A 9,895-nucleotide genomic window follows, 5' to 3' on the forward strand; every position below is an offset into this window, starting at 1 on the left:
CCTCCTCATCCTATCCTCATCCTCATCCTCATCCTTTTTCCTTGTCCTATCCTCGTCCTCATCCTCATCCTCTTCCTCATTTTATCCTCATCCTCATCCTCATCCTCATCCCCATCCTATCTTCGTGTTATCCTCATCCTCTTCCTCATCCTCATCCTATCCATGTCCCCTCATTCTATCCTCGTCCTCATCCTCACCCTCATCCTATCCTCATCCTCTTCCTCATCCTAGCCTCGAACTCATCCTCATCATATCCTCATCCTCTTCCTCATCCTCATCCTCATCCTATCCTCCTCCTCATCCTCATCCTATCTTCATCCTCATCATATCCTCCTCCTCATCCTCATCCTATCTTCATCCTCATCATATTATACCAATTAAAACTAGCCAAAATCGGTCATAAGCAGATTTTCAATTCAATCGTACTGGTTATACCGGCCGGTTTTTGTTTAAAATTATTTTTTAATAAAAGAGGCTTAATTTTTACCAAAATTATGTTATGCAAGATTGATCAAAAGCCCAACAATTACCTTTTTTATACGTCTAAAACATGATATATCATCAATTACAAAAGTCTTTGTACAGTCTAAAACAGTCACCTCCTTATTGGTTCAAACGATTTAACTGGGTTATACATGAGTTTGGAATTATCCTATGTGAAATAGATCACTCAGTTCTTGAAGGTGCTCATCATCCAATTGATATAAATCTTGTAGTTTATGTTAATGACATTGTGATTATATGTGATGATCAAGAAGCTACCTAGACTTATAAGAAACACATGTTTAAGAATTTAAAAGAACAAGGACTTGGGGCATTTGTGTTACTTCCTTGGGATTGATGTGGCTCTATCAAAGTCACTTATTGCTCTTTGACATTCTACAAAAGACAACATATAGATTGTAAACCAATTGACACTCAATGGCTCCTAATGTGAAGCATGTACCCTGAAGATGCAAGCATGGATCAATGAATAGATTGTGTATGCAAATATGCATCACATAGATTTTGAAGAAGACAAAGGTTGATAAAAAATAGAGTTTGATAAAGGCAAAGATCGACAACAAGGATTATATATCAAGAACAAGCTTGAAGGGATGAACAAATCAACAAACAACAAAGACAACAACAAAGTAAAGACTCAAGATTCACACAAGATAAAGCATTCAAGAAGATCTAAAGATGTTTGTTTAGAAAGAGTCTAGGCTAGGATGAACCCCAATGGAAGTCTCACAAGCTAAAATCAATCATAACTAAAATGAGACTTACATACATACATACATGATTTACATGCATATGCATACATACATGACCATATGATTTTGATGCATTGAAAAAGAGTTTTAAATCATACATTATTCAAAGTCAGGCATCATGCTTTTACAAAATACGTAGGAGGTTCATATCATATTGAAATATTTTTTGTAAAACCAATAATTGATTAAGAGATATTTTAATCGATTAAGTAGTGAATTCTTAGGAATTTGTTACTGGATTCTTGGGAATTCTTTAATCGATTAAGTTTGTGTTTAATCGATTAAGGGTTGTTACAATTTATGGTTTCTTGTATTTTAAAGAATCGTTAATCGATTAAGATTTAGTGATAATCGATTAACTATAGCAGAAAACTTTCATATCTTTAGAACCCACAAATGAAAAACAGTTTTCACATTGTTCTGAAAATGATAGCTCTTTCACTTTCATATCTTTAGAGAGATTTTTAAATTGTTCTTTTGAAAATGAGAAAAGGGAGAATCTTTAGAAAGATCTCCAAAAGAGCTTCATTGTAAAATCTTTTATAAAAATAAACCTTACATCTCACGTTTTCTGTATTCTAAGTTGTGAGATTTGTAAAGAGGTTCTTAGATTCAAGAAGAGTGATTATTCTACACACATAGGTGCATAATAACTTGAAAGATTTTAGACAAGGCAACAACACATTCTCTTGATGTATTTAGTATCACCATTGAAAGTGATTTGGTTTGGGAAAATCCTAGCTTAGGTAAATGTCTTCACGAGAGCAAAATATCTTGGTTAGAGCTAAACGGAGGCTGGGGCTAGAGTCAAGAAATGTGTGATTATTCGAGTAAGCGAACTGAGTAGTCAAACCAAACTGAGAGGCTCATCGGTTCCAAGAAAGGAGCGTCTTGTTTCTTGTATGGGAAGTTTGATTATAAAAGAATATATAATTTCCATAGTGGAAAAAAATCTCCCAAGATCAGAAGGGGTGGCCTGGATGTAGTTTGCAAGTAGATCTGCAAATGAACTAGGATAAAAGTCGTGGCCCAAGATCAGAAGTTGTTGCTAGGTAAAGTACCGAAACTGAGTATCAGACTATTGCTTACACTACAGATGAGCTCCTAGCTGAAAGCATTTACTTGAGGAATTACAGTTCTTCATAGATGATTAAATGCAATCCCTTCTTTTATGAAAGAACAAAGCAGTTTAAAGTAGATTAGCATTATCCTAGGATAACATTCATGTGTGGCAAGCTGGATGCATACGATGCATATGCTCCAGCTTGAAGGGAGTGTTGAGATATTATTCTAATATAGTTAGATGTGATTTGTATTTATAGTATTTTGTTGTATCTATATCATTATCTATTTCGTAAGATAATTGATCCTAATCATTAAGTTTTAGAGATTGGTTAATCTAAGTTGTATATAAATATTGTACCCAATATTCATTGAATAACAAGTTATTATTCACACACTCTTAAGTCTTCTAAATATGTATTTACCTGAACTTTGATTGAAGCCTTTGTTCTTCTTCTATAACTATATTCATTTCTTGCTGCTAATGCTCTCAACCCTGATTGAATAACTATAGTTGAGGCTTGTAATGATGAATAGTGCATTCTTTCTTTGTGTGCACGCACATGTTTCTGTATTTGGATAGAAGCTGCTTCCCTCCGCATTTGCTCGTAGAGTTTACGTGCAAGTTTTGCTGACATATTAAAGAGGAAAAAAGTAATTCAAGTCAGTTATTAACCTTGACAGTAATGTGTTTTAGAAGATGTGAATTCAGAATACAAGTTGTTTTTGCAAAGATAGGTGACCTCTCCAAGTTTTCTGGATATGAATTGTGGCCTTTCTCTGTGTAATGAACACTTTTCTAGTCAAATATGTCATGATTTGTCTCTGTAAGCGCCTAGCGGCTTTAGATATGATTTCGGCTCGTCGTGCATCTAACTCTGCCATCTGACCGGCTCTGAGAAATACCTTTGTTTTTCCTATCTGATTGAAACATTGGAGGGTAAATGCATCAGAGCTTCTAACAGATAAATTCATGTGAATTTCATGGATAGCCATGCCTTTTGCTTCCATATGACATGTTCTTACATATAAAGACTTACTTGATAGCCTTTTAAGCCCATCTTATCACAGATGGCAATAGATGACTTTTTCTCGTCAGATCTGCTCAGAAAAAAAGTATTAACTGAGTGAAGATCAACATATATACTATAGAACTTGATAATAAGGCATATAGATCTTTGACATTAATTTTTCAAGTGAGTCTTTAATTGATTCTCTTTGATATAAGCTACATAGTAGATCATTCTCATTGTAATTTTCAACTAATGCATCAAATAGTTTAGCAGAACTACAGAACAATGCTTGTATTTGCTCTTCAACACATCAAGGTATGAATGCCATATAACAATAAAGGTAAAGGAAGCAACATGTTATTTTCATTTTCCTGTAAACTAGAATAATGTATACCCGTCGAGGACATCAAGGGCTACCATTCCAAAACGATTTAGAAACTCTTCAAATGTTCTTTTTGTTGGATATCCCGCACAACTAATCCTTATTGCCTCGAGTACTCCCTGTATGGATATCAGTGAAATAGGTGTTGTTGGTCAGAAAATTTTCTCAAGTTTACTGAATAGTCATACATTTCGGAGGCAAGAGTAACAATTTAACTTACCCCACATCTTAACTGGTTTAAGACATTGTTGTTCTCAAAGATTCCTGGCTGCAAAACTGTATTTGGTTTCACACATCTTATGTAATGTGGTTCAGTTGTGCTCAGTGTTTCCATGAGAGATTGTAATTGTTGCTGGATTAAGAGTTGATTCAGAATCAATTCCTGGGTTAAGAGTTTCCCAAAGAAGGTTGGACTAATCCATGATGAAATTCAAATATTTTTACCTTAAACTGTGAACCAATGGAAGAGAATTTTGATTGCTTTGATGTCTCCTCATGTAAAGGAGGGAAAAGATTGGCAACAAAATTGCACTTGGATGCCCATAAAAGAGCTTGATGTTCTGCTACAACATAATCTTTGTTTTTATCGAGAAAATAATCCGCTTGGTATGTGACCTGTTCATCAAAATGGTTTATGACAAGAAATTAGTAGGTTTACTTTCTTAACATGAATGATCAAGAAAAAAGTTTAGAATTTACTCAGCTCACATCTCCAGCATAATGGTTAATAGTGAAATCTGTTTGTGCAAGTTTTGGCTTCCTGAAGCGCTTGTGTGCCTTATATGTCTGGTACATCTTTTGTGCAAAAGTCTCATGAGTTGATTTGGGGAACATGCTGCAGAAAATTTGAATGTAATTAAAATTTCACCTGTTCTTTGGTTTTCACTTCCTGTTTATCCGTTTTTTCATTTAAATCTATTCGGAACTTTTGTCGTAAGAAATTACATACCAGGCTTCATCAAGAAGAGCAATTATGCCCCCAGGTTTCTGCATGCATGCGATTTAAATAATTCGGAATTTCATCTGGTATAGAAAACGGTCTTCCACAAGAAATGGTGTTAAGTAAGTCTATGATTACCTTCTCAATAAGATCAAGAACGTCCTGATTATCAACAAATTCGACGTAACTCCAATTTATTTCCTCCTTTGTGTACACTTCTTGCTCCATCTTGAATACATGCTGTTGAAACAAATGCATTACGATATAACGTATTTGCAGCAATAATGGTGCTTAAATTGTATTTAGAAGTTGTAGCCTTGCCTGATTGAAATGTTGTTGCAACTTCTCATTTGTTAGGTTGATGCATAGTTGCTCGAAACTAGCACGTCAGAAGCAGAATAAGATTATAATATAGAGATGTAAATGTTATCATTCTGATACACAATTACTACTTACCTATTTATTTTGAAGCTTTCAAATCCATAAATGTCAAGGACTCCTATTATGCTTATTGCATTTGAATCTTGACCTATTGAATTGTTAATCTTGTCCACAATCCTGCCAAATTTTTATGAGTGCTGTTAATTCATTTCTTTTTCACATTGCATTAGGCAATAGAAGCAAGGTGGTGCTTGTTTAAACCAGAGTTATCATGTTTTATGACTGGTGTTGGTTATTTTCTCTTTACCAATCAAACAGTTTGGAGTACACAGTCTTTGCCAAAGCATCTCGGCTCAAAGCAGCTGCATCCGGGTCTAATAGTTTTGTAATGTTACCATCGGGAGTAACAATGACACGCTGACAAAGTGAGTCTTGTAGTGATTTCTCATTACACCTGAACATAAACATGCCATGAGACACTAAAAGGAAGCACATGAATTATATGGATTTGAATTTTGAAAGACGGATCGAAGATTTTACATGAGTAACTCTGCAACTGTTCGAAGGTGGAAGAGTGATTTGTCATCTTTTAATTTTGAAGAATCAAATTCTTTACCTTTAACGAAGTTAATGTTTCCGAGGTGGAGGATTGCGGCAACCACACGAAAGATAGCATCCTGTGGATGCAAATTTTATTTGATCAAATGTATGTGTAAAAAGAAATCACTACTGCATTAAAATGTGATGCATTGTGCTAGTACCTGCTCATCTAGATTAATGCCTACAATATCCATTGCATTTCTGGTCTCCAAATATTCTTTTGCATCATCCATATTTGATACTTTATAACAATTTGATTGATTAAGATAGTGAAATTGTCTTGGATCCCCTAACTTGTACTTCTTGATATCCTATTAAGCATCTTTTGAATGTTAGATTTTGTAAAGTAATAACATGTTTCCAATTTATTTCAGGATAATTAAGGAGAGGTTACCTCTGGTGGTGCAGCACAAAGCATGTAAAAGCAATGATAGTTTCTCTCCGGGTCAGAGACCTGACAAACTCGTGACCTTTCAAGCAGATACGTACGGATTGCAGCTCCAGAAATCTTCCCATTCTTGTCAAATTGAATTTCAACAAATTTACCAAAACGACTGCCATAAACTCCAATAATTTCGTAAGATCAACTAAAAGAGGAATTATTATAGAAAATGTGACCTGAGAAACATGTTCATACAATTTTTACCTCGAATTGTTGTTTTTGACAGTTTTGGCATTTCCAAATGCTTCCAACACTGGATTAGACTGAAGAAATGAAAATGTCACTACTTATACCTTATATTGAGTTAACTAAGAAACAATTTGTATTGAAACTCACCTCCAAAACTTGTTGCTCTACAGTTCTTCCTTCTGTATTAGATCTTCCCCCCATGAATGCTAGATATCTCATTAGCATTTTGGTTGTTTCTGTTTTACCAGCTCCACTCTCTCCACTTACCAATATGGACTGACTTCCATTTTCGTTTATCATCGCCCTAATACATTAAGCCGAGTTAACTCTCACATCAATTGTTATCTAGTTAACTTGTGCCAAATCTATTTCTACATTGATCTATACCTGTAACATGTGTCTGCAACAGCAAAAAGGTGAGGACTCAACTCTCCAAATGCTGCACCTTTGTACTGCTCCATCATATGGATGTCATACAAGTGTGGCAATCTTCGAAACGGATTCACCGCAATTAAGATATTCCCTGTATATGTCTGCCCATTTCACTAATAATTGTCAAATTTTGCTACTTTTATATATATATATCACATGTCTTTACAAATTTAGCTACAAGTTGGTTAGCTTGTTATGACTCACATATATCTCATTGAGAGAAAATCGACAGGCGAGATTATACAGGACTCCCGGCTCATGTAGATATGCTAGTTTGGTCATATCATCAACCCCTGCAGGGGGTGCTTCTGTATCTTTCGGATATATACTTGAAATTTCTTTGACCACCTGAAAATGAAGATAATGATAATGTTTAGTTTATATGCTTCTGTACAAGCATTGAAGTTATTAGTATGATGGTATGTGCTGGATGGTGTATTGTTGAGCCTAGGGCAGAATTCTTGTTACACAAGGCCAACCCAGCCAATTGGATCATCATGTGTTTCTTGAACTTTTGTGGTTAGTGAAGAACGGCATAGTATACGAGGATCTCACCTAATGTGGTTTAGGGAGGATAGGTGTACTAGTAAAGGGCGCCCAGTGCACTAAAGTATTTTTATTTTGATGAAAAATGTGACTTGACCATAGTCACCTAATACGTGGTTTACGTGGTACGTTACTCTAACGACAAATATTGGTATGCTCGGGATATTCAGTAGGTTTCTATAGCTCTCTACAATCGTTTCTGGTGCTGCTTCTTTTGGGTTTGAATCAACTTTTCTTTAACCATAGGAAAACTATCCAAGGATAAATTCTTTCTTGTTTGTTGTAGCTCATTTATATAAGGGAGTGTACATTACCAATTATTTTTCTTTTCTTTTACTTAAGTTGTAGGTAATAAAATAACCACGAATTGGTACGAGAAAACCAATTCACAATTCTCTACCAAAATGAGAGAATTGTGTTTGAAAACTTCAAGTATATATTTTAATCTTGCAATAGCATATGATCCAATAAAAAGAATATGCTGCGACTAATACTTATATTTGAATGCCTATGCCTACTCCTTCTAAGTTTGTATGGATGATGAAAATCTTCGCTGGAGCATTAGTGTAAAATTTACACTGATATTATTAGTTAAAATTCTAGGAAGTTTGTTTATATTATAGTTGCGGTTGCGATTGCGGTGACAGTTGTGATTATTGTATTTATGGTTATTGCGGTCATGAGGTTGTGGATTGTGGTAGTAGTGGTATAAATTTTTTGTGATTAACCAAATATTTTTGAATTCAGTGTCATCCAAATGTGGTTTGATCTGATTGTATTGCTTTCCGATGCGGGCGTATCATTATGATTCAGTATCACACCCCATTGCAATGTGATGCGGTTGCGACAATCACTGAAACCACAATATTGTGGCCGCATCACGTAATCCGGTCCACAATTTTAAACAATGATTCCAGCTGTCAATGCTCCCAGGCATTTTATCAAGTTTAATATCCGTTTTTAAAGGCTGACATGCAGTCACGATTTTGCTTTATTTTCATATATATATATATAACATAAGCATTAGTTATAATTTTAACTTAACATAATACTTCAGTTGACTAAACTCTATTAAAAGAAAAAAAGGTTCATTTGATGGTTCACCCTGTAATTATTTTAACAACTTATTTCATTACAATCATTCAGATCCAAACTAGCCATGCTATTCTAATCAAAGATCAAATTTCTACACCTATCTCTGAAAAACATGTGATGTTTAATATCTAATAGTTAACATCTTCAATATGGAGTTATCCTACTAAGTTCTCTAATATTTCACTAAGAAATAACATAGCTTTCACTATTCAAGTTTTATGATCAGGTTACAGAAAACTTACACTTTTCCCATCTATGGTTAAGATTTTTGCTTTTTTGCCATTGATTTCTGCCACCTCACCATGGATCCATGCAATCTCAGGATCTTCCACCCAAACCTGTGATCCAACAATGATGTTCACTGGTGTTCCCTGAACCATTACAAAAGAAAACAAAGTGTTAAATCATTATATGAATGACAGCAAAAAGTTTTTAAGGAGGTCAACAACATTAAAAAAAACATGTTTTTCATAAGCTTACCATGTTGCTAAGTTCTGCTGATCATGAAAATGAGAATGGTGGGTGATAGAATTGAACCAAAAAGAATGGATGTTTATGAATGAGTTGATAGCAGGTAGAGGGTGTTGTTTTTTAAAGAATGTTTGATTTGTTACAAGAGGTTTACAAAGTAGAAAGGAATGTTCAAAAGGAAAACAAAAGCATAAGTAATGACAGGGTGGTAAGTCTTTAAAGCTAAAGTGGTAGCATGCAACTCATTTTAAATTGTGGTTATTGCAGTCATTAGGATTAGGATGTGGAGTATGGTATGAATTATTTTATGAATAAAAAATATTTTTGAAATCGATGCAATTTAATGTAACCCGATACAGTTGTGCTATAGCCTGATGTGGTTACATTGTGATCTGATGCAGTTAAAATGTGGCCCGATGCGACGCATCATTGTAATTCGATGTCGCACCGCAATTGCGGTGTGATACAATTGCGGTGGTCACTACAACCATAATATTGCTCGATACGACGCATCATTGTAATTCGGTGTCACACCGCAATTGCTGTGTGATATGGTTGCGGTGTTCACTGTAACCGTAATATTGTGGCGGCATCACGTGATGCGGTCCGCAATTTGTATCATTGGAACACATGTATGTTTTCTTAGATCTTTTCTCATATGTTATATTGTGCAAATAATAATGAAGTAAAAATAACAAAAATAATGAAGGTTTTAAAATTTTCAATTAACATATTTTTATTGGTGCGAGAAAGCATATTAGATAAGATAGGAGAAAAGAAGTTTATTTTTCTTACCACCCTACCTCTAAAGTCTCATGCACTTTTTTTGGTTCTTTCCACAACAGGTGCTGACTTGGCACCATGAGATTCACTAGAAAAAAAGTATAAGAATGAAGAAAAAAAGTTTCAAATATTAAATTTGTGTTTGCAGCCTGCAACATGATCACACAAGTGGAGCCCATACATGTTGCTTAAGGTATCAGAAGAATGAATCATAATTTGGAATTCTTTTGTTTTTTAGGTATATTATAAGTTTGATTTTAATTATTTTGCTACGGTCTGGTCCATTGTATTATTTGGCATGGT

At 34.7% G+C, this 9,895-nt stretch overlaps 1 protein-coding gene across 1 annotated transcript; it reads right to left on the reverse strand.

Moving 5' to 3' along the window:
* Nucleotides 1–2,716: 2,716 nt before the first annotated feature.
* On the reverse strand, nucleotides 2,717–9,004 carry LOC109340292 (myosin-12-like; the record flags this gene model as incomplete). Its single annotated transcript, XM_019577942.1, has 21 exons — nucleotides 8,819–9,004; nucleotides 8,581–8,709; nucleotides 6,902–7,045; nucleotides 6,653–6,798; nucleotides 6,413–6,569; nucleotides 6,281–6,339; nucleotides 6,029–6,188; nucleotides 5,796–5,945; nucleotides 5,575–5,711; nucleotides 5,342–5,488; nucleotides 5,110–5,211; nucleotides 4,975–5,032; nucleotides 4,792–4,893; nucleotides 4,663–4,700; nucleotides 4,422–4,548; nucleotides 4,158–4,328; nucleotides 3,934–4,065; nucleotides 3,726–3,832; nucleotides 3,359–3,419; nucleotides 3,062–3,239; nucleotides 2,717–2,949 (listed from the first exon to the last, which is right to left on the reverse strand). Coding segments are annotated over exons 1-21 (2,541 nt in total), but the record flags the coding sequence as incomplete, so codon positions are not given.
* Nucleotides 9,005–9,895: the final 891 nt, after the last annotated feature.

The sequence above is a fragment of the Lupinus angustifolius genome, unplaced genomic scaffold, assembly GCF_001865875.1.
Source record: "Lupinus angustifolius cultivar Tanjil unplaced genomic scaffold, LupAngTanjil_v1.0 Scaffold_157_27, whole genome shotgun sequence".
In the NCBI taxonomy this organism is placed as follows: Eukaryota; Viridiplantae; Streptophyta; class Magnoliopsida; order Fabales; family Fabaceae; genus Lupinus; species Lupinus angustifolius.